The sequence below is a fragment of the Lethenteron reissneri genome, chromosome 64, assembly GCF_015708825.2.
Source record: "Lethenteron reissneri isolate LAM-NWPU_2019-01 chromosome 64, ASM1570882v1, whole genome shotgun sequence".
Lineage (NCBI taxonomy): Eukaryota > Metazoa > Chordata > Hyperoartia > Petromyzontiformes > Petromyzontidae > Lethenteron > Lethenteron reissneri.
The window spans coordinates 4,239,391-4,264,289 of record NC_083842.1 but is presented as its reverse complement, the minus strand read 5'-3'; the positions used below and the strand labels follow the sequence as shown (position 1 = coordinate 4,264,289).

Sequence of the window (24,899 nt, the reverse complement as noted above, 5' to 3'; positions counted from 1 at the left end):
CAGCGTCCAAAAGGCGGACAGTGTCAGAGAGGGATGACTGATTAAAGTTATACTGGTAGGAACCTCCTGGTTACACCAGCCCGCAGGGGATTCTTCTGTCCGTCCGTCGTGCAGGGAGGGGCTGGGTGGGGAGGGTGGGAGGGGTGGGGCTGGGTGGAGAGGGACTGGGTGGGGCTGGGTGGGGGGTGGGAGGGGTGGGGCTGGGTTGGGGAGGGGTGGGGAGGGGCTGGTCACCCCGTGGTGCCCTTATAAAACTCAACGTTTAACCTACTCACGCCGGCTTGTGCCCGCCCTCACAGTCGGGCATATTTGCGGAATACACCACGCCGCCGTTGACCCTGGCCATTGACCGAGCAACCCAACGTTCCTACCAGCTCCCTCCGCAGGACAATGTTATTTAAAAAATACAAAAATGACGAGATGGACGTTCTTTGCATTTTTATTCACCGTTCCAGAAGCCCGTCTTACATTCGTGTGTCAAAAACACAAACATTCAAAAATATCTCGACAACCTGGAGTGGACTTTATAAAGCACAGCACAGCGTGTGACCCATCATCCCCCGCCCCCCCCAACCCCCACCGAGTAACGAGATGGCAGTCCAAGCGACCCTTGATTTGTATTGGAAGAGGATTGAGGTGGCCGGATCCACACACTTTCATTTGGGATGCAAATGCCCCCCACGTTCAAATGGATCCGTCCTCACCCATCCGTAGCCACAAGCAGCTGGGCCACTCGGACGAAACCATCACGCAATAAAAACAGGGGGAGGGGGGTGGGTTCTATTTAAATGGTGCTCAACATTTTTTTTTCATTTCTCCAAACCAGTAAATTGAATGGCACAGCACAGTATAAGATGCAAAAATTTTGTTCACATTTTTGTAGATAACATTAAGAATATATATTTATTTTTAAATCGTAGACAATATTTATCTTACATGCATTGATAGCAATTAATTTAGAGGTTGTTTTTTTTATATTCCGTACCAAAAGTGATATTTTAAAAAACAACAACCGTGTACAGTACTCGACTAAACCGACCATTGCAGATTTGTTCTCAAATCGCCGCCCCGGGCTCCAACCTTAGCAGCCCCCGCCGACCTGCAAGGAGAAACACCGCAACTCTCCTCGAGAGTTTTACAAAGTGGGGAATACTCGCGGAGACACGACGACCCCCCCCACGGGGTTGGCGGACAGAGCGGGGGGGGGGGGGGGCAAGCTTGCCCCAGGGCGGTGGGCAGCACGGCAAGTAGGATCAAGAGCAGGTTCACACGCAGAAGTGGAGCAGCGCCCCTTTGGCAAGAAGTGGCCCAAAACGTCCCCGCCAATGTCAGACCAGGAGACCCTCTTGAACGCACAGATGGGAGTATTGGGTGGGGGGGGAGGGACTTGTCGAGGCATCTCCGCCACGACTCCGTCCTCGTGGTGTTTGATGGGGTGTGGGGGGCTACCCCCGCCCCCACCACGCAATTTCTAACAATCATAGCGGAGGTGACAGAAGTGGGGGGGGGGGGGGGTCAAGACGGATGCGGTGAGAGGACTGATAACGACAGATACGAGATGAGCTTTCGACAAATGGAGAGAGATGTGAGGTTCTATTTTTGTTCATCATCTTGGCTGGTTGCTAGGATTTCAATTCGGGCCGATGTTTGGTTTCACTCCTCTCATGTGGGGGGGGGTCCCGACAACGACTTGGGAGCCTTGAGGGGAGATTGTCCTACAGCCAGCGCCACCAGCTGATAGGAGTATTTACACGAGAAGACGGCGTGCACACGAGGGGCGGTGGGATCGCATCGACGCGGCAAACGACGCCGGTAAAACAAAATAGAGAAAGTTTTACCCCCGAGAAACGCGCCACCGCAGTCAACTCGGCAGCCTCGCTGCACCGCGCCAGATATTGCTTTGAAATGATTCGGCAACCAAGTGGCAACGCTTCCGTGCCGAAGAGAGACGAGAGAGGGGGTGGGTGGGGGAACAAACATGATGCTACTTTGATTAATCTTTACAGTTTTAGTTGAGTTTTTAAAGTGCTTGGGATGAAGAAGGCTTGGCTCTGAGCACCGGGGTGGTCGTCAGACTTGGCGATCGATCGATCTCACAGGAGAGCCTCGGGGTCCGCAAGGTTCGAGAGAGACACAGACAGACAGACAGATGGACAGTGCCATCAGAAACACTGAGAGACTGCCCCCTGGACAAAGGCCTAAAGCCCACAATGCAGCGTCCCCCGTCCTCCAGATAATCAGGTAAAAAAAAAGTCTTACAATAAAGCCAAGTCACCGGTCATATAAACATCGGCAGGTAACCAGCGCTACACCTATAACCAGAACAATCGCTCTTGCAAATTACCAAGTAACCGGTCCTGCAGACAAGCAGATGAGTCGGTTTCACAAGCAACCAGGTAACAGCCGGTGCTAGGGACCAGCCAGACGTGGCAGCTGAGAATCCCGACCTAGCAAGAAGCAGCCAGATCAACATGGAACTAGAAAAATAGCGCCAATATAAACATCCACACCCGGGTAACCGATGAAGCAGCCAACAAGTTTAAACAGTTCACCGTTAATTTTGTTGATAAATTAAACACTCATCCGGTTTGAAAAAAAAATAATAATAATAATAATCGGTAACCGACCAGTGACTTGGGACATATCCGGATGACACAAAACTGTCCAACGCGACAAACGGGATTATCCGACGAGCCAGTTGACTCTCCTTGCTTACCAATAACAAAAACAACCACGGTACAAACCGAACCCACCCATCCATTAACCGGTCGGCTAACCGGCAACCCGCTCCCTCGCTCCCTCCCTCCGCGCTGTACCACGTGCACACGGCAGGTGACCCCGGGCGACAACCGGTTTGTCGCCGGGCATTTTCCAAGCACGCTTGCGGAGCACCAGGCTTTAAGACCAGAACGCGGTGTCAGCCGAAGAGGGCGGGAGGGGGGGGCAGATGAGCCACTTGCAGGTAAGTCGTTGAACGGCAATCGTGGCACAAATGTGATTTAATTTTTGGCACGTCAGTAAAGCCGCTAAAAGGTTGGGGGGGGGGGGGGGGGACGCGGCAGCGCGGCGAGAAACGAGCTCACGAGGGTCGCCACGGACCGATCGATTTGTCGCCAGGGCCCACCAACTCTTCGTTATGAACGCCACGGGGAAGGCCGCTCCTCAAATATTTTTTGATAATAATCCGTGAGGCACGAGCCACGCGCAGCGACCAAACACGCCGAGCGCAGGACGGGTGACCGAACCCGCCGCAGACGAACACAAAACTAAACCAAAACATTGAGTTACGGCACGAACGTTGGCGTCTCACGTCCGGCAAAGCGGAGGTCGCGTGGGTCTGCGGCGGAGGAGGCAAGGCAGCAGCTGGAGATCGCACGCGTCGCCACGATTCGGCACGGGCACGGAGATTACTTCACACTGAACGGAGGCGGCTGTGCAGGCGTCACGTGAAGCGAATCGCAAAGAAGTTGGGAAGGAATCCATTAACAAGAAATATATAAACCCGATTAAATCAACGAGCCGTCGTTAGCGTTGCCCGGGGTCGACCCAGTGTGACCCCCCCACCTCCTACTCCGGTCCACGCGGCTCCCGTTGAAGAAACAACAACCACCCAGCACCACCCACCGCCACCACCACAACCACCATCCCCACCCAGCACCACAAACAACACCGGCAACCACTGCCTGCCGACAGCCCGGCAGCCGCCCGAGACTCAGCGGCCAGGCTGCTGGCGTCAGTGCGCCAGCAGCCTGATGAGGTCGTGGCACATCTCGAAGAACTCGATGGTGGTGCTGCCCACCCGGGGCGGGGCGGCGGCGGCGGCGTGGGCACCGGACTCGTGCGGCCGACCGAACGGCGGCCCCGGTGGCGAGCCGGCCTTCGAGTCGGCGAGCAGGCTGTACGCGGCGGCGTAGGCCGTCGGCGACGTGGGCGGGACGGGCGACGCCGGCGAGGCGGCCGCGTCGCCGCCGCCGGCGCCGTCCGACTCTGGCGACGCGACGCCGGCGTCGGACGAGGACGACGTGGAGGTGGTGGCGTTGGAGCCGGCGCCGATGGTGAAGTGCGCGAGGGCCGCGTCGCGCCGGCTCTGGCGGCCGTCGCCCGTGGCCCAGGCGTTGACGACGCCGCGGCTCGCCAGGTAGGTGCCGAGCGAGCGCGGCAGGCTGGCCGGCGAGACCGGCGCCGGGTTCACGGCGGTGGCCAGCGTCGTGCTGTACACGCCGGGGGCGGCCGCCATCCCCGTGCAGCCGTCGCCGGTGTTGGCGCCGCAGCTGCTGCCGCCGCTGCTGCCGCCGCCGGGCCGGAGGCCGTCGCCGCTCTGGTGGCGACGGGCGGCGGCGCGGCGCGGGGCGCAGGCCACGGGGTCCGTGTAGAGGCGGGGACGGCCGCCGCACAGAGAGCCGCTCCGCTGGGGCGTGGAGCCTCCGGACGCGCCCTCCTCTGCGAAGAGGTGTGGGGGTGGGAGAGTGAAGGTGTGGGAGAGTGAAGAGGCGTGGGGGTGGGGGAGTGAAGAGGTGTGCGAGCTGGCGCATCGTCAGCGCCACCACGGCCAGTCGTGGTGGCGGTGCGCGGCGCGTCAAGGTGCCGCTCACCGTCCACGCTGCGGAAGTCCAGCAGGTAGTTGCGGCCCTGCACCTGGTAGAGCTGCAGGCTGAGCTTCACCGTGCTGCCCGTCACGGGGTTGCGCCGCCGCACTCGCAGGGCAAAGGGGTTCACCACCTGCAAAAGGACGACAGTGCCCCCCACCACCGCCACCACCGCCACGTTGTCGCGTTAAGAGACTCGTTGTGGGCGAAGCGCGACCGTTGGGGCGAGCACGGCGCACGGGCGGGTCATGCGGCGAGCGCCGCCGCATTCGCCGTCAAACAATTACCGGGTTGACCCCGTGTTCTCGTGCAGGGACTGGGGTCCGTACGGCGTATGGCCGTATCAATACGGGCAAATGAAAGTTTCGTTGTCCGTTTGTTTCCATTCCTCCCTCGCGACGGGACTTTGAAGGATGAACGTTGAGTTTTAGAAGGACCCCGGGGTGACCGATACGGTCCGAGTTGGTCTGTAATAAGGTCGAGGCGCTGGCAAGGGGTTGTCGGCACGCACGCCACCGTGAAGACGTTTACACGCCGCGACAGGTACTCGTTTGAGGCCGAGTCGACCTAGGGGAGGGGGGCCCAGATAAGCGGTCACCTGGTGTTGACTGCGAGCCGTAATCGAACCTCGGGGTCGCCGGGTTCGTAGTGCAGTGCGACCACCCATACGTTACACGCTACACACGCAACGCATTACACGCGTGCACGAAAGGCGTTGTGTTTCCCAACCCCCTCGCCCGTGGCTGTCTGTGAAGGCCGGCACGCCACGCCAAGGGCGCGGTGGGTGGTCAGCACCGAGTCTCTTCACACGCCACACAAAGGGGGTCACGTTCTTAGGGGTCGTCACCGATGTTGACCGCACCAGCGGGAATTGAACCATCGGGCGAGCGGGTTCGTAGCGTAGCGCAGGCCCACCCACCTCCCGCACACGCACACACGCACACACACACGCGCACACACACACACGCACCTTCCACTCGTAGTCGAGGTGCTTCATGATGCGGAACACCTCCTTCATGACGTCGGCGGGGCGGCTCTGGCTGCGGATGCCGAGGTGCCACTTGGCGCGCTGCACCACCAGGTGCTTGGGCCGCGTGGGGTCCAGGGCACCCAGCGGGCAGCGGCCCGACAGGCCGTCGGCGCCCAGCGGAGAGCCCGGGCTCTCGATGCTCTGCGCCCTGTGAAAGGCAAAAGACGAAAAAAAAAGTGTCAAGCCGCGTCGCCTGAAGTTCTGCCGCGGTGAGCGCGGCTTGGAGAGCGTGGCAGGTGCGAAGGCCGGCACGCTCCCACCACGCCCACCACACCCACCACACCACCACGCTGACCCCCCGTGTCCCCAGCGCTCCGTGTTGGACACACGGAGCCAGATTCCTCATTCAAGGCCGAGGTCAATGTGACCCCCGATGTCAAACGAGCACCCCCCCCACCCCCCCCCCCCCCGTTGCGACGTGTAAACATCGCCACTAGGGAGACAAAGGCGGACGGGCGTGGTGCTGGCCACCCACCGCCTCGTGTGACTTGCCGGCCTTCATTAGGTGCTATTCGCTAACAGCACTTGCCCCAAGTCTCTTCAGGCTATGCTGGGGGAGGAGGGGGGGGGGGCTTTGGTTGTGTGTGTGTGGGATGTTTGTGTGTGATGTGAGATGTGTGTGTGTGACATGTGTGCGTGATGTGATGTGCGCGTGTGTGATGTGCGCGTGTGTGATGTGCGCGTGTGTGATGTGCGTGTGTGATGTGTGATGCGAGCGTGTGTGATGTGTGCGTGTGGGATGTGTGTGCGCGCGTGATGTGTGCGAGTGTGTGATGTGATGTGTGTGTGTGTGTGGGATGTGCGTGTGTGATGTGTGCGTGTGTGATGTGTGCGTGTGTGATGTGTGTGTGTGCGTGTGATGTGTGCGTGTGATGTGTGCGCGTGTGTGATGTGATGTGTGCGTGAGTGTGATGTGATGTGTGCGTGTGGGATGTGCGTGTGTGATGTGTGCGTGTGTGCTACGTGTGGTGGTGGTGGTGGGGGTCTCCCCCTCGCCCCGCTTGCCTTTCGCGGGGGGAGAGGCTGTCCCCGCACGGCGGCAGGAAGACTCGCGGGGGGCTCCACAGCAGCCCCCCAGCGGCGCCGGCGTGCACCCCCACGGCCTCGTACAGCGGCTTGGCGTGCCGGCTGTCCAGCAGCAGGCGGTACGCCACCGTGAGGGGGGCCTGCGAGAGGGGGGGGGCGTGATGGGATTGGTGCTCGGTGGACAGACGCATCGATGCACCAATAAAACTGAACATTAGTAATCAACTCCTTGGTTCATCTTCTTGGTTCTTTCGGTAAAGTCACGTAGAAGGGAAATAATAAAATAATAAAATAAAACATAAGACGGCGTCTGAATGTTTCAGCGTCTGAATGTTGCAGACGCTGTCTCCCCGACAGACCTGGTCTCCACCTGAGGACGGCTGCTTGCGTTGTGGCCGAAACGTCGTGAGAATTATATTATTATGTTTTATTTTTATTATTTTATTATTTTCATTCTACGTGACTTTACCGAAAGAACCAAGAAGATGAATCCCTGCAGTCACGAAAGCTTTAAATCAAAATTTAACTCCTTGGTTCTTTCGAAGAGATGAGTAAAATAATCATTCATTTCACTTGTCCAGGATAGCCCCAGGCCGTAGGAGGGCGGTTCCCTGCTACTGCTGCAGCAGAAGCATTTTGTTGTGTTTTAATTAAAAAAAAAAAGACGTTTTCAATGACTATTATGCAGGCGTAATTACAGGTCTTTTGGGTTACATTGGGTCATTGAATGTGTCGTTAAACCCGCCACCAGCCGACACAGCCAATTAGTAGGGTTTGTCATGTAAACAGAACACGCTAATTCGTTACTAGTACAGCACTAGTATGTAGTGTAGTGTATAGTGTAGTATACTAATACAGCACTAGTATGTAGTGTATAGTATAGTGTATAGTGTAGTGTATAGTATAGTGTAGTGTACCAGTACAGCACTACACCGGTTGCGTGTGGGAGAGCCAAGCCACAACATTCACAATCCGAGTACGACGTTTCGCCAGTAATTCTGAAAACCTTGACTATAGAAAGCCGACGTGTTAAACTATTATACACGCGTGGAAGGAACCAGAGCATGCCTTGTGGTAAGGGGAAAACGCTCGATCCCCCGCGTACAGATGGACACAGATGGCGATTATCCCACTTGCTGTGCCGCCTTCTGCTGGCGAGCCAGGGGTACGGTCTCCTCCTCCTCGCCGCCCACGGGAGGGGAGTGTGTGCGGTGACCCACCAACCCCCGCCGAGCGCCGCGCACCTGGAGGTCGTCGGAGTCGAGCGAGTCGAGCACGTCCTCCTGGCTACACTCGCACTTGACGGACACCTCCTCCACGGCGTCCATGTCCAGCGTGTCGTCGTCCCACGGCTCCTCGCCCAGCACCGGGAAGAGGTGCTCGGGGAGGTCCACGCTGAACCACGGGTGCTCGCTGACACGGGCGGAGGGCACAGCGGCACGGGGCATGAGCAGACACGAGCGACAAATACTGTCGGCACAACAACAACAACTACCGCCATTCGCCAGCAAGTGGCGGTGACGTCACCACGGCGCTTGTGCCAGGCTAGGTGCACCTTGAGGCCACGTGAAGTGTCGAACGCCCGCAGGCAGGAGGTCACGGGGCAGACCCAGGTGCCATGGGTCGACTGACCGAGATGACTCGCTGATGCACCACCTGTGCCCCCTACTGTGCCAACTTGCTGTGCTTTAACCACCCGGCGCTCCGCTCGTTGTTGTGAGCGTCGCTCCTCCGCCCTCCGCTGTTGCTGGAGGGCGACTGCCTCCAACTGCCCAGTAGCGTCCTTCACGAGCCTCCTCTAGAGGCCGATCTTAACACCGCTGGTACTAGTCATCGGCAAGTCCACTCAGCTCCACGTCCTCCTGTACCACATCACTCCATCACTCCATCTCTTCTCTAGCCCGTGCCGTGCCCGTTTAGCCCCCTCGATCCGGCCAAACAAAAGCTGTTAAAGGCATGCGGTGGCTGGGCATGCGGGCTACATGACCCAGCCAATGCAGCCTTGCTTGCCGGAGGAACTCACTGATGGGACTTTGCCCAGATTGGAAGGTAGACACGCACACACAGAGTACAGTGATACCTCGGTTCACGAACTTAATTCGTGAAATGACTCTGGTCGTGAACCGAGGCACATTTTCCCATAGGGTTCAATGTAAATCTGGTTAATCCGTTCTGACCTTTTTTTTTGGTTTTTGAAGCACAAAAATATGAAACAAATGACAATACACATTACTGTAGTACTGTACAGTATAGTAATGTATAAAGAGAGAACAGTAACCTTGCTTGAGATGACTTCTGGCATGGAGGAAGGCAGGTGGGAGGCGGGTGGGAGGCGGTTATTGTTTGGAGGGAGAGTCCCCCTCCATAAGGACATCAGGGGGATCTCCTTCAGGGGTTTCCTCTCTCCTTTGTCTCCTAGCTGCAGGCTCAGTTTTGCTGAAAAATCTGTCCAATGTCACTTGTCTCTTCCTGCGCTGCATAACCCTCCGGAAATGAGAGACCACATTATCATTCATGAGATTTAACACTCTGTTCGTGACAGCTATGTTGGGGTGGTGCTTTTCAAAAAAGTCATGGCACTCATTCCATTTTTGCATAATGGATTTCATGGCATCACTGCTAACCTCCTCCCTTTCTTCCTCTTTCTCAGTGGAATGCTCCTCAAGAAGTGCCTTCTGTTGCTCACTGTGGAGTTCAGAAAGTTCTTTCGTGGTCAGCTCCTCCCTATGTTCCTCAACAAGCTCTTCCACATCAGCACAATCAACGTCCAGACCCATACTCTTGCCCATGGACACAATTTCCTCCACTACCTCTGCATCAGACCCTTCTAAGTCATGTTCACGTTCAGTGACACATTCTGGCCAGTTTCCTCCAGGCTGAATTTAGGGTTCGGGGAGTGACCTCTTCCCAGGCTTTGTCAATGAGGTTAATGCAGTGGACAACATTGAAATGTTTCTTCCAGAAGTCTTTCAAAGTCAAGGACGTCTCTTCAGTGACATTAAAACACCTAGTGAAGAGCGCCTTTGTGTACAGCTTCTTGAAGTTGCAGATGACTTGCTGGTCCATGGGCTGCAGAAGTGGTGTTGTGTTGGGGGGGAGGAACTTTACCTTGACGAAGTCATACTCCTGTTCGTGAACCGAAGCGGAGTTCATGAACCGAAGCATATCTTTATGAAATTTTCTGGTCGTGAACCGAGTTGTTCGTGAACCGAGGTATCACTGTACACACAAGCATGTGCGCGACATCCAGCGTGCATGCACACACGAGAACACGCGTGTGTGCGTGCGTACTGGATATCACGCACACACACACGCACGAGAACACGCGTGCGTGCATACTGGATATCACGCACACACACACGCACGAGAACACGCGTGCGTGCATACTGGATATCACGCACACACACACACGAGAACACACGCATGTGTGTGCGTGCGTACTGGATATCACGCACACACACACACACACACGAGAACACGCGTGTGTGTGTGCGTGCGCACTGGATATCACACACACACGAGAACACGCGTGTGTGTGTGTGCGTGCGTACTGGATATCACACACACACACACGAGAACACGCGTGTGTGTGTGCGTGCGTACTGGATATCACACACACACACACACGAGAACACGCGTGTGTGTGTGCGTGCGTACTGGATATCACACACACACACACACGAGAACACGCGTGTGTGTGTGCGTGCGTACTGGATATCACACACACACACACGAGAACACGCGTGTGTGTGTGCGTGCGTACTGGATATCACACACACACACACACACGAGAACACGCGTGTGTGTGTGCGTGCGTACTGGATATCACACACACACACACACACGAGAACACGCGTGTGTGTGTGTGCGTGCGTACTGGATATCACACACACACACACACGAGAACACGCGTGTGTGTGTGTGTGCGTGCGTACTGGATATCACACACACACACACACGAGAACACGCGTGTGTGCGTGCGTACTGGATGTCGCGGACGGTGGCGCGCTTCACGGGGTCGACTCGCAGCATCTCGGCCAGGAGATCTGCGGCGTCGGCGTCGAGGTGGGGGGGCACGTGGAAGCCCCCCCCCCGGATCTTGCGGAACAGCGCGGGGACGTTGGTGTCGTCGAAGGGCAGCGCCCCGCACAGCAGCGCGTACAGGATCACGCCGCACGACCAGATGTCCACCTCGGGGCCCGCGTACAGCCTGCGGGACACGGCGGGTGGGGACAATGAGCCGAGAGTCGGAGTGCAGCGACGCGGAGAGACACGGGGTGGAGAGACACGGGGTGGAGAGACACGGGGTGGAGAGACACGGGGTGGAGAGACACGGGGGTGGAGAGACGGGGGTGGAGAGACACGGGATCGCGAAGACGCACGGGGAAAGGGAGAGACATGGAGACACGACACACGACACACACACGGGTGAGACGCGGGGACAGACCTACATGGGCAGACAGGCAAGGCAGAGACGCGGGGACAAGGGAGACTCGCAGCGAGGGTGCAGGAGGGACACACGGAGACACGTGCACGGGAGTGCCACGGGACAGATGAGGCAGGGAGTGGGGGGTGGGCGAGGGAGGGGGGGCACTCGTACCTGCCCGAGATGACCTCAGGGGCAGCGTAGTTTGGGGAGCCACAGCTGGTGCTCAGGAACTCCCCGTCCGACATCATGTTGGAGAGACCTACGAAGGGGGGGGGGGACACACACGCTTGCCATGGAGCACTGCACACCTCACGCCAGCCATCGCGTCAGAAGCCACGAACCAGGGTGCAGGAAATTCCACATTTTTAAATGGACTTCCCCGCAAAGCGCTGCTGGCTTTATCATCCCTTGGGAAGGAGGATGATGGGCCAAGTAAATCCGCGGCGGCGAGATGTTAACTACCTCGCCTGGCATGCAGGTCGCGCGAGTGTGATCCCGACCGCTGTATATTTGCAGTGCGCCCACCTCTCTCCCCGTGGGTCGTGTGAATTTCCTGCTCAGTTCCTCCGGTTTCCCCCCCTCCACATATAGAATCGGCATGCGGTTCGAGTAACTGGCTGCTATAAATGTCCACGTGATAAGCCACTTCGTTGAGTTATCATTTGTGAGCACTTCTGAAAAAGAGCTGCATCACTCAGTAAGCCTTACCTGGCAAAATAAAAAAATTAACCCGTAAAAACAAAGTTTTTCACTATAAATCCTTTATATGCGTGGCGGCTAGAGTCCTCTCGTCCTCTGGCTTGAGATGGCTGCCACCTATGGGTCAGATGATTGTCTGCCACCATTAAGCAATTAGTAATTAAATATTTAATTTTATTTCCCTAAACAGTGTAAAATTTTGGAGAAAAAATTTCACGAAAATTAATTATCACGCACAACGAGTCTGTGTGCAAAATGTCAGCTCGATTGGATCACGGGAAGTGGGTTAAAAAACGACTGAAAGATTTGCACGGTCGTAAGCAAGCAAGCAAGCGAACTTAATATAAAGGATTTAAAAAGAGTTTAAATCGTTAAAGACTGCTGGGGGGGTCAGGGCTATGGTACCCGTTGGGGTTCCATCACCGCTCGGCTCCACTAAACAATAGTTTAATAGTTTAGTGCCGGTTACCAATTACAAACTCTGCCGGTGTCGTTTGTTGACGGATGTCTTTGGGCCCGAGAGCCCAGAAAAGAAACTTTACAAAAAGTATTTTTTATTTCATCAGGTAAGGCACCAAGCCGAGCAATGTATTAGTTCTTTTTCAGAAGCAACCTGGCCATGAAAAAATCATGATAGCTTATCAAAGTGGAAATTTATAGTAACAGCTATGTGGAGGGAAAAACAGGAGGACCCTGAGAAAAATGCACGCAACACGGGGAGAGAGAGAGAGAACGATTGGTAGACTTCAAATATACAGCAGCAGCAGGCATCGTCCAGGGTTGGGATCGAACCCGAACCACCTGCATGTCAGGCGAGGTAGTCAACATCTCCTAGCCACCGTGATGTTGATGAGAGACGCAGACTAAAAATATACAGCAGCAGCAGGCATCGTCGGGGTTGGAAATCGAAGCCGCAACAGCGCCGGAAGCACCGAAATAACAAAAAACGGAACGAACGGGGGGGGGGGCGCTTACCGAAGTCTGCGATCTTGGCGTTCATGTTGGCGTCGAGCAGCACGTTCTCGGGCTTGAGGTCACGGTGGACCACCATGTGCCGGTGGCAGTAGTCCACCGCCGACAGGATCTGCTGGAAGAGGCGGCGTGCCTCTCGCTCCTCCACCTGCGGAGGAGACACGGATCCCCCCAACCCCCGGAGAGGCCTTCAACGGACCGCTGGGGCAAGCGCCGTTAGCGAGTAGCACCGACGAAGGCCGGTACGGCACACGAGGGGGTCGGTGGCCAGCACCACACCGCCCCCCTCCAGTGGCGATTTTCCGCACCACACCAGATATTAATTTGAGGCTGAAACGACCTAGGGGAGGAGGCCCAGGACCGGTTGAGGTAATCGTCACTGTGGTGTCGGCCGTGAGCGGGAATCGAACCTTGGGTCACCGGGTTCGTAGCGCAGCGTGCCAACGGCTCCCCACATACACGGACTTATAGCCTTAACAGACTGCTGGGGCAAGTGCCATTAGCCAGTAGCAGCAGCAGCAGCAGCAATGGGTGGCCAGCACCACACCTCAGTCTCCAAGGTGGCGATTTTTTGTGCTTTTACCAAAAGGCTTTACCACCGTATTAGCCGTTTATCATGATTATTCGGTGCAATTGTGAACAACGGCCATATTCAGACATTAGTAACATCTAAAACATAAATAAAAATCGGGCAGAATCACCGGTTCACTACAAAAGGCGTGCGGTGAAGTTAGGCGATTGTCCCAGGCGTGTTTCTCGGATTTCGAAGGCCCGAAAGACCAGAATCGGTGATGATGGGCGCCGGCAAAGGTGTCAATCGGGGAGGCAGTTCCATATCCGGACAGCAGAGCGAGTTAGGGAGCTTCTGTCCGGCACCAATGTTCCGGCAACTGGGAGCAGCAGGGCAAAGGGTGTGGGGCTTGGCAAGGTTGCGCTTAAAAATAAAAAACGGGTAACGGACTGCTGGGGCAAGTGCTGTTGGCTCATCGTAGCAGCAGCAGCTCTGGATGGCTGGCACGGCGCACGAGGGTTTGGGGTGGCCAGCACCATGCCCAGGCCAGTCGCCTCCCATGTCCCCCCGGTGCCGATTGTTGTATTGCTTTGACACTTTAAAAATTAACCCGTAAAAACAAAGTTTTTCACTATAAATCCTTTATATGCGTGGTGGCTAGAGTCCTCTCGTCCTCTGGCTTGAGATGGCTGCCACCTATGGGTTAGATGAATGGCTGCCACCATTAAGCAATTGGTAATTAAATATAATTTATTTTTCCTAAAAAGTGTAAAATTTTGGAATTTTTTTTTCACGAAAATACATTGTCACGCACAACGAGTCTGTGTGCAAAATGTCAGCTCGATTGGATCACGGGAAGTGGGTTAAAAAACGACCGAAAATATGCACAGTCGTAAGCAAGCAAGCAAGTGAACTTAATATAAAGGATTTAAAAAGGGAGGCCAAGGTTCGGTTCATGAATTCGTCACCAACGATGGCCACGAGCGGGAATAGAGCTCCGCTCGCCGGGTTCGTAGCGCAGTCCCCGCTAACCAAGGCGCCGCCGCTCCCTCCGTTTACGCGCGCACACACACACACGCGCACGCACACACACACACACGCACACGCACGCGCACACACGCGCGCACACACGCACGCACACACACACGCGCACACACACAGCCGAGATCTCCCGCACAGCACGACGCTCCAGACAGCGAGTCCAGCACGGGAGAGGAAGCCACCCCCCCCCACTGCCACCCCCCCGCCCATTGGTCCCAAAAACACGACGACGACCTCGTGGAGAGAGGGGGGGGGGGGGGGGGGAGTTCCAGCATGGTCACCAGCGGCGAGCACGGGGAGGGTGCGGGACTCACGCGCCCGTTCCTGCAGATGTACTCAAAGAGCTCCCCTCCCGGCACAAACTCCATGACCATGAAGAAGTCGGTGGGGGTGCTGATCACCTGGTACCTGCGCACGCAACACACGCCGAGTGCATTGAGCGTGTGTGCGTGCCCCGTGTGATGATGTGCTTGTGCAAGCGAGTGAGTGTGTGTGTGTGCTCCTAAATGATGATTGTCGAACTTTTTCCGCACCGCACGTGTGCTGTTGGCGACACGAGCGTGCGTGCACTCACAGTTTGATGATGTGCGGATGGCGGAAGAACTTGAGGTGCTGGATCTCGCGCTTGATTTTGCTCACCACGTCCAGGTTGCGGATCTTCTGCCGGTTGAGGATCTTCACGGCGACCTTGCACCCGGTCTGCTCGTGCTCGCCCACTGCCACACGCACCACGCCCAGACGCTCGCCGTGTCCCTCGCTCACCGCCACACGCACCACGCACCGCACCGCCCAGACGCTCGCCGTGTCCCTCGCTCACCGCCACACGCACCACGCACCGCACCGCCCAGACGCTCGCCGTATCCCTCGGTCACCGCCACACGCACCACGCACGCACCGCCCACAGACGCTCGCCGTGTCCCTCGGTCACACGCCCGCCCAACGCCACACGCTCGCCCACCTGCCGGCTGCTACGCTCGCCTCACCAATCCGGCCGCCCGCACGCACATCCGTCCGCCCGCCCATGTATGCGTGCGTTCATCCCTGCGAGGATCTGCACAGTCCTCGTGTAGGTCTGCGGAGTGCATCTCTCTCTGTCCGTGTCAACGGTGGCATCCAGGGGGGTGGCAGAACCGATTCCAATAAAATCACCCCGCCACTTAGTCAGCCGTGGCCTGGGCATCGACCTCTGACCCCGTAGGGTTCATTACAAAGAGGGGCAGCAGTGCCGTGCTGGCCGCTCGCTAACAGCACTTCTATTTCCACAGCAGTCGGAGTGTGGCTGCATGGGAAGGGTGGGGATGTTTGTCTTTGGTGGCAGCGATGATGGCGGTGTGGACGATGACGACGTGGTGACGTTAGTGGGCACCGCGTGCACAGCATTCGCTTGCGTTTGTGTTGCCGGCTCCTGGCGGCTCGGACATCGTGTGACGCAACGGAGGTCAACAGAAAGCACAGCCGCCACGCGCACGCACACACAGATTCGCCACCCCCCCCCCCCGCCCCCCCTCTGCGTTGGCTCACGGACCACTGGGGCAGCCAAAGTAGAGGCAAGAGTCAAAGAAGAAATGTCGTGTTCCTGAACGAGGAATCGATGCCGTTTCTCCCGTTCACTGCCCCGTGGTGGAAATTCCACATTCCTATGGACGGAGCAGAGTATAACCATAACCACAGGACGATCACCGTTCAGTTCCCTGCGAGGTGGTACTCGGTTAAAAATCGACCCAGAGAAGGATGGACAGGCAATCAACCCCCCGCCCCGAACCGAGGAGGAGCGAGCCAACACTCACAAGCACCCAATCGGAATCCACACACGGACACGCAGGCGCAAGACGAGGGTGGTGCGGTCAAGACCACGGCCCCCTGGGTCTCCCCGGTGCCGATGTTTCTACGCACCGCACCAGGTGCTCGGTTCGGTTATAAAAAAATGTTTTAAAAGGCCAAAGTCAAGCTTACGAGGAGAGGCCCAGGATCGGTTCCGGGATTTTCCAGCGGACGTCCGGATCGCCGGGTTGGTATCGCGATGCGCCCAACTCTGCACGCCACCGCTGGCGAGACAAGTGCCGCTGTGAGGGAGGCACCGCTCCCCAGGAGACGCCGACGAAGGCCGGCACGGCACACGGGAGGGGGGTGGGGGGCCAGCACCACGGCCGCACACGCACGCACACGCACGCACACGCAGGCGAGCGGGAACGAAGACGAGTACACGTGCACCCGGCACCAATAAATAACAGCCACTGGATAAAGTAAACCCAAGGCCATTAGACTATTAGTAAAAAGCACGTGGTTTGCAGAACCCCCAATTCCCCTCCCCCCATGCATCGCAGATCGATGCGAGCCACGCGGGGCCAACCAAGCGAAGGCTAGGCCACTATTTTTTATTTACAAGGTAAGGTCCCAACGGAGCAATATAGGAGCTCTCTTTTACAGAAGCAGCCACGCACGGGCCGACCAAGCGGACCCAACAGGGGATCGTGTGACGTGCGGTAGGACGGGGAGACGGAGCGACGGGACAGACGGACGGACACGCACACCGATGGGATGGACCCAAAACAGCAACACAGAGACAAGTGGACACGGGATCGAGGAGGCAACGGAGGCACAAAGGACTCGTATGTACGCACGCACGCGAGCGACACACGGACGAACAGATGGCGCCTTCTGCCGCTACACATCACCCGTGGGGCCGGCGCTGGGGGGGGGGGTGGCGATGGGTGTCCGGTTGCAGTCGCCCAAATGTCACAAGCGTCACGTATTACACAGATGCGCACAGGCGCATGCGGACAGCCACGAAAACTTTACAACCACAAAAACGAAAGCTCGTGGTGCACCTACACCGGGGGGGGGGGGGGGGGGGGGGCAGGTCTTGGGGCTGCGGTCCAATCGCACCCCGCTGGAGCATTACCGAAATCATGAAAATCGCAACAAAACAAGTAAAACGCAGCAATAATCAGCCTCCGATGGTGAAGACTTGGCAAAGGGCTCTCCTGAAAAAGCACGTTGGGTACACAAGCAGAAATACAAAACAACCACCGCACGGACACACAAACGTCACGGCAACGCTCGCGTCCCAGTTCCAACGTCGCCGCACGAGGAGGAGGTTTCTCCGTGCGTAGCCAAGACCCCCTCCCCCCCGCACACCCCCAAGCGCGGAGTCTTGGCCGTACCCACGGGGGCGAGTGATGTTAGAGAGCAGCTCCGATAAAGGCCGGCACATCTACGGAGGCGCGGGGGGGGGTTGATCGGCACCGCGCCCGGCCGCCATTGGATCCCCCAAGTGTGGATTTATTCTTGTTGTTGTTGTTCTAACACGCCACACCATTTTAAGGCCGAGTAGATCGAGGGAACCCCAGGACCGGTTCAAATACCTCGCGAGCAGAACATCGAATTCGGGGTCGCCGGGTTGGGCAGCGTTCTAAGCGCTACACTACCGCACGGCCGTGTACACACACACACACATGGCGGGGGGGGGGGGGGGGCGGCAGTCGTTCCTGGCCGTGTGAGCGAGATGCACTTTGCTCGGATCAGGGTCGCTCGGGTTCACGACCGGCGGAGAGAACCGGCGGTTCCAGGGTGGTGGTGGCGATTCTCGGAAAAGGGGGAAAACTGATAGCCGGGGGGGAGACAAAAAACCTGATATCCGAGCCCCCTACCCACGTGATCCAAGCAGGATGCAGGCCTAGCCACGATGCCCACTTGGAGCAAGACATCGAGTGCATCATGTGCCATCGCGTGACATCATGTGCCACCGCATGCCATCGTGTGACACCGTGTGACATCGAGTGCCATCGAGTGCCATCGTGTGACACCGTGTGCCGTCGAGGAACGACCGTCTAGTCAACCGCCCCCCCCCCCCCCCCAGCACACGAACCACCATACTAGTCTCCAACACTGGCCCGAACAAACAAACTCATCCCCAACCAGAATTAGACACTCCGCCCGCACCCCTAACACCGTAAGAGCAAACCACACCACGCTACGTGCCCGCAGGCCCACCCCAGGCCCAGCAACTGAACCCCGCACGGCGCTCCTCCTCCGGCCAGCAGACCCCCCCTTCTCTTCCCGTTTGCTTTTCAGGTTTTGGTTTCAACAGAGTCGCCGACACGCCAACGTGCGAGCGACGCATGTGCCACACGCGCTCGGCACAGACCAACAACGGTGGTGGTGTCGTGGTTAGCACACGCCGCGCGACGGACCCAGCACAGCCACGCTCGATTACCCAGCTAACGGCCATGACAGGAGTGAAGGATCTCAAACGGTGACTGGACAGAGCCTCCCCTAGGTCGACTCGGCCTTTAAAATGGAGAGTACCTGGCACGGTGTGTAAAAATCGGTCACCTCCACCGCTATCGTCATATTCACCACCCGACAGAATGATCGCCCGTGTGGCCCAACACGGGCTTAGTAGTTGGCCTTGTCAGGAGGTGGTGGGTTTCAACGACACATTTAGATAGATATTTATACGCAATCCAACCCAAAACAACCTCTATTCTGGATGATATTGGTTTCTATACACCGCGCTAAAGCACGACTCGTTGAGGCCGAGTCTACCTAGGGGGAAGCGCCCAAAAACCGGTTCAGGTCTCACGGAGCGCACGCACAGGCCACACAAAAACAACGAACGCACACGGAGGCAGGACGACGTTTGGGCACGTGGCCGGCAGGCCGAGCGCGACTCGTTAGGGGCCTGAGTGAGCCTCGGGCCCACGGACAGCAGAGCCACTCCGGTTCCGGACGAGGAAGATAACTCGGGGCGGGGAGGGGGGGGGCCCCATCAGCGGGAAGATTTTTGAAAGAAATATTTTTTGTAAAGAAACCGCGAGAGGTCACGGCGAGAGGTCACGGCGGTGGGCGGGAGCCTCGTCGGGGAGCAGAGAGCCGCTCGCATTCACGGGGTCACGGGGTCAAATCCTGGTTTGGGGGCATGGGGGGTGTGGTTGGACACGGCCCATCATCCCTCCCGGAGCGGGTAAAACAGGTATTGCTTGCATTTGACGATTAATGAAATAAAATCTGTTGTTTATTTACTCAGAGTCACGGGAGATATGACCAACAGGCATTTATTGTTCTGTTTAACACATTCCTGGAACACAAACCCCCCCCGCCCCCCCCCCAAGCCCAACCCGCATATCCGTTTCTGTAACTTAATGTTGCACTTGTGCTGCGATGGGTCTAACTATCTGCCCAGGAATGTAGTATTTAAATAAAAAACACACGCGGGTTTGTGTTGACACGTTTCTCAAGCGACAGAGTTTATTTTGCTCCGATGTTTCTACTTCCTCCGTTTTAATACACGTTGCTTCCCCCCCGCCCACCCCCATTTCCGCGACAACAAAGTTGCCAATGGAGACTCCTGCCCTGGTCTCTCAAGAGTCCCACAGCTGGTGACACAAGAAATCTACTTGAAAAATCTAAAGAGGAACTTTCCGTGGCCAAGTCGACAATGCTCGGTGTCCCACGGAGAATACCGTAGCGGAGCACCCCGGCACCCCGTCACAGGAACGTGGAATTTCCACCCTGGCTCTGCAGGGTGAGAGAGCACCAATGGGCTCAATGCTCACGTGAACGGGAACTCAAAGAAGCGGACTGGACTACGGCATGTGTACGTTGAAACTTCGTTAGCACCGTACGTTGCCAAAATCAGAGGTGAGCAGGGAAGGAACAAACGGAAAACAAAAAACGCAGTCCTGAAGAAACGAGTCTGTCAATCTCGACGATGATATCAAAGCGCATCGCTCCAAGTGGCTTCCTAATAATCGGAATGGAAGAGCGTTCCAGACGGCCGCAGAAGCGCATCTGAAAGCGCCGCGATGCGGCAACCACCGTCTTTGTTCGATGGCTTGGCAGCCAAAAGCTGCCGCCGCCGCTGCCGCTACTGCTGCTACTGCCGCTACTGCCGCTACTGCCGCTACTGCCGCTACTGCCGCTACTGCCGCGAGGCTGCGAGGCTGCGAGGCTGCGAGGCTGACCGCAGATCGCGCGACGATGGTTCACACCTCCACGACGAGAGAGCGGCGGCGAGGCATCGCGGTTCATTTGCGGCGAGCACATCGGCGTGTGCAATGGACGAGCGCGACGTGAGAGCAACGTTTCTCGTCCGGCAAATGGAACGACGGTGGCGTTCGGGGTGTTGGAAACTAAAAACGCCGATCCTCACTCGGCACGAGGGGAACGGGGATGCCGACAGCCCAGCCGATCCCACAGCAGCCTGGGCCGGGAAGGACACTGCCAAACAAAAAGGGTCTCCCACCCCCAGAGGAGTCAAAGGTTGGAAGAAGGTGGGGGACGGGGAAGCGAGACCCTACACCTCGACTCCGGGTGACAACACTGAAGATGCAAGCGGTGGGAAGAAATGTCATCTAATGTGTACAGCAGCCCTGGGAGGCAGTGGAGGAAATTCCACCTTGCTATGGCGAGCTGGGGGGGGGGGGGGGGGGTGAGTCACCGGGTTCGAACAGAGGACCGTGACCGGGGGTTCGAACAGAGGGGTCCGACCGTCGTGCCACCGCTCCCACCCCACGCGGGTTTAATATCGCGCTTTCAAAATTAAAAACCGGACACGCGCGACATTCCCCCCCCCCCCCCATCGCTCGTGTACAAAGACACGAGCTCACACACACGCAGCAGCGTATAGACGGACACGTTCGAGTGTCCACGCACGCACGCACACAAACACACGGTAATCAAGACTTAGATCCCTCCCCCCCCCCCCCCCCCCATGTAGCCTTTAGCAGACCGCTGGGGGCAAGTGCTGCTAGCATGCATTGAACTTGGCGTGCATCCACGTGTATGTGCGCACGCGCGTTTATGCGAGCGTGCACTTGTTATACACAAACCAACCAAGCGACCAGAGTTCGATTCCCTGCTGAGATGTGAACCAGCTCTGGGCCTCCCCTAGGTCGACTCGGCCCCAAATCAGTACCTGGTGCGGTTGTATAAACTTCGCCATTGGGGAGACAAAGGCGGCCGGGTGCGGTGCTCGCCACTCACCCCCTCGTGTGCCGTGCCGGCCTTCATAAAGGAGTTACTCGCTAACAACACTTGCCTCAACAGTCTGCCAAGGCTACACGGGGATCTTTGTCTTTGTACGCGTGCCCGTGTGCGTGTACTTGAACGTGCGCGCGCCGCACGAGAGAGACCTACCCTTGACCTTGCCAAACGTGCCGACCCCGAGCGTGTCGCCGAGGCTGTAGTGGCCGATCTTGTACCGCGCTTCCCGCCGGCCGTGGCCCCCGCTCCCGACGCCCTTGCCGGGCAGCGCCGGGGCGAGCGGCGGCGTCGAAGACATCGCCAGCGGCGCAGCCGTCGTCGCCGTCCCTCCTCCTCCCCCATGGCCCTTCCTGCCCACCATGGGTGGTTGATGGGCAGACATAGCCACGCGTGCACACACACGCGTACGGACGCCTCCTACAACCTCCTGTACAGACACACACGCGCGCGCACAAACACAAGCAGGTATTCACGAACCGACCACGCACTCAAGGTCCACGCGCACACACAGAGAGGAATGACGAACGGGCACAGGCCGGACGCCGACCACACCGACGCACAGGCAGAGAGCGGCACGCACGGCACGAGCTCAGCAAGAAACAAAATCCGCTGCGCAGAAGTACAGCCAGAAAATATCATCGACCACATACCGACACCGCGCACCCATCCTCCCACCACTAGCACACCCAGGCCAAGCATCCACCCTCCCACCCAAAAACTCACTCACTTACTCCAACCCACCCACCCTCCCTCCCACCCAATAACCCACTCACCACCACCCAATAACCCACTCACTCACCACCATCCACTCACTCACCACCACCCACCACCACATAACCCACTCACCACCACCCACCCACTAACCCATCCATAACCCACCCACCCACCCACCTCACTCTCCCACGGCACCCCATAACCCACCCACCCACCCATTTCATTCACCCTCTAACCCAATACCCCACCTCGCTTACCCATAGAAAGGAAGGCAAAGATCCCTCCCCCCGTATAGCCTTCACCGACTTTTGGGGGCAAGTGCTGTTAGCGAGCACCTATGATGGGAGGCCGGAACGGCACAAGACGGGGCTGGGTTTGGCCAGCCTCAACGTACGTACATCCGCGTGGTGATCTTTACACACACACACCGCACCAGGTACAACCTCCATACAAAAACACCCCCACTAATAGACCAATCCACACACGACTCCATAATCATAAACCCACCCACCACCTCACCCACTCACACACCACCCCCCACCCACGTCTGCAAAACACATCCCGCGACCCGCAGCCACAACCCACCTCGTTCGCAAACGCCACCCACCATCTCCCCCCCCCCCAAACCACTCAAACGTGTCACCCGCGGGGAACGACACAGGTGGTGGCGGCATTTGCAGCTTGTTGCAGCAGTTCACATTCCCCCGCCTGGTCTACAGGAGGTCGTGGGTTCAATTCCGACCCCGACGATACCTGCTGCTGCTGTAGATTTGGAGTTTGCGTCTCTCTCATCACCACAGTGGCTAGGAGATGTTAACTACCTCGCTTGGTCTACAGGAGGTCGTGGGTTCAATTCCGACCCCGACGATACCTGCTGCTGCTGTAGATTTGGAGTTTGCGTCTCTCTCATCACCACAGTGGCTAGGAGATGTTAACTACCTCGCTTGGTCTACAGGAGGTCGTGGGTTCAATTCCGACACCGACGATGCCTGCTGCTACTGCTGTAGATTTGGAATGTGCGTCTCTCTCTCATCGATCACAGTGGCTAGGAGATGTTAACTACCTCGCCTGGTATGCAAGAGGTTGTGGGCTCCATCCCCACTCTGACGATGCCTGTTGCTGCTGTATATTTGGAGCTTGCGTCTCTCGCTCTCTCCCCGTAGATTTTCAGTTGTTTCCCTCCTCCACATTTAGAAAATCAACATCACGCGTTTAGAGCATTTGGCTGCTGTACATTGCCACGTGATAACGAAACTGCTGAGCCATCATTTGTGGCCAGGTTGCTTCTGAAAAATCAGGGGAGCTACATATCTAAGTGGGGCTTTACCAGAGAGAAAAAAAAATTGTTTCAACTCGGCGGCTGCCCTGGTTAATACCGCGGCGTTCACGAACCGCAAGGCGGCGCCGTCGTCCGCTACAGAGCGGACATTAAAGACCCACGTGGTGTCAGAATCCAAATTTGGAAAACTAAACACCGCACGACATTTACTCCGTTGGGAATCACACAGCAGCAGCAGCAGCATCGATCCCCACCACTGCCAAAACTTGGCAGGACCCTCCTGACAAGAGCCGTGAGACTCTGAATAGGAGTATTAAATAAAATAAAAACCCACCCCTCACCACCAACCACACAGCCGCCTCCTCACACACCCACCAAAGACACACACTGCGACTCCCCACAACCACCCGCACAGAGCTCACAACCCACGCTGGAGCTCACCCATGACCCACATTTTGACGCAGCCACTCGCAACCACCAAAACACCGCCCCCCGCCCCATTCGCCCACCACGCGTTGCTGGCCCATACACCCGGCCAACGCCAACTGTTAACAAGCAAGCCATGGATGCACATGGGCTCTTCACGGGCTGACAACTCCGCCCGTACAACCACACACAGCTCCACAACGCTGCACACACGACTCCTGGGGCTCGAGTGCGGTGAGCGAGCGTCTACCAAGACCGGCGCGTCACACCGAGCGGTGTTACTGACACGCGGAGCTCCGCTCGTTGTTGTGAGCGTCGCTCCTCCGCCCTCAGTTGCTGTTGGAGGGCGACTGCCCCCAACTGCCCTGTAGAGTCCTTCACGAGCCTCCTCCAGAGGCCGATCTTGACACCGCTGGTACCGGTCATCGGCAAGTCCACTCGGCTCCACATCCTTGTGAACCGCATCATTTTTAGCTGCATGACCAACGCAGCTAAAAATGCAACTTTGCTTGCCGGAGGAGCTCGCCGATGATGGGACCGTGTCCAGATCTCTCACGGATCTGCGAGCTCCTCTAAACCAGCCAAGTGGGACACGCACGCGCACACACATGCCACCGCACACACGCAAAAGGTCGCCATCTAAATTTGAATTAGCACCGTCTAGAATCGTGCGACACACACACACACGAGACATCTACCTCCATTTGTAAAATGGAAATTATTTTCTCACCAACCCAAGAGTTTCCAATTTAGGCGAAAACGACAATACAAACGGCGCGTCATTAAGCGCCGGTCGGTCACATCACATGGCAATTCAAGGTCTTTGGCCGTGGTCACCTCAACGGACACAAATTTGGACCGGATAATTTTACGTGGCCCAAAAACAGGGGGGGGGGGGGGGGGGGGAAACAATAAAAACATTTCAAACGAATTATTTCGGCCGCTAAAACCTACGACTACCCACTACGCGCAGGGTTGTTATTATTCTTACAAGCTGCTCGGCTTGCGATAATCGGACGACATCGCACGTTATCCACAGTCAAAGGCCACGCAAGTTCACACCGCAGGAGCCAATTGGGGAGGGGGGGAAGGGAAAATAACAAAAGCACGCAACACTGGGCCACACGTTTCACATTAGACACGGCAGAGGCGCAGCGGCGCCCTTGCGCAACAGCAGATCGCCCGCCCCGCTCACCCAC

General features: G+C 57.1%; 1 protein-coding gene across 1 annotated transcript; it reads right to left on the bottom strand.

Annotated features, from left to right (window-relative positions):
* Positions 1-424: 424 nt before the first annotated feature.
* Positions 425-21,708, bottom strand: LOC133359124 (5'-AMP-activated protein kinase catalytic subunit alpha-2-like). The gene is made up of 11 exons (XM_061577519.1): positions 21,435-21,708; positions 14,869-15,010; positions 14,609-14,702; positions 12,746-12,890; positions 11,243-11,330; positions 10,628-10,852; positions 7,887-8,055; positions 6,622-6,782; positions 5,557-5,764; positions 4,593-4,719; positions 425-4,440 (listed from the first exon to the last, which is right to left on the bottom strand). The coding sequence occupies exons 1-11, from the start codon at positions 21,661-21,663 to the stop codon at positions 3,734-3,736; spliced, it is 2,295 nt and encodes a 764-aa protein (XP_061433503.1). The 5' UTR covers positions 21,664-21,708; the 3' UTR covers positions 425-3,733.
* Positions 21,709-24,899: the final 3,191 nt, after the last annotated feature.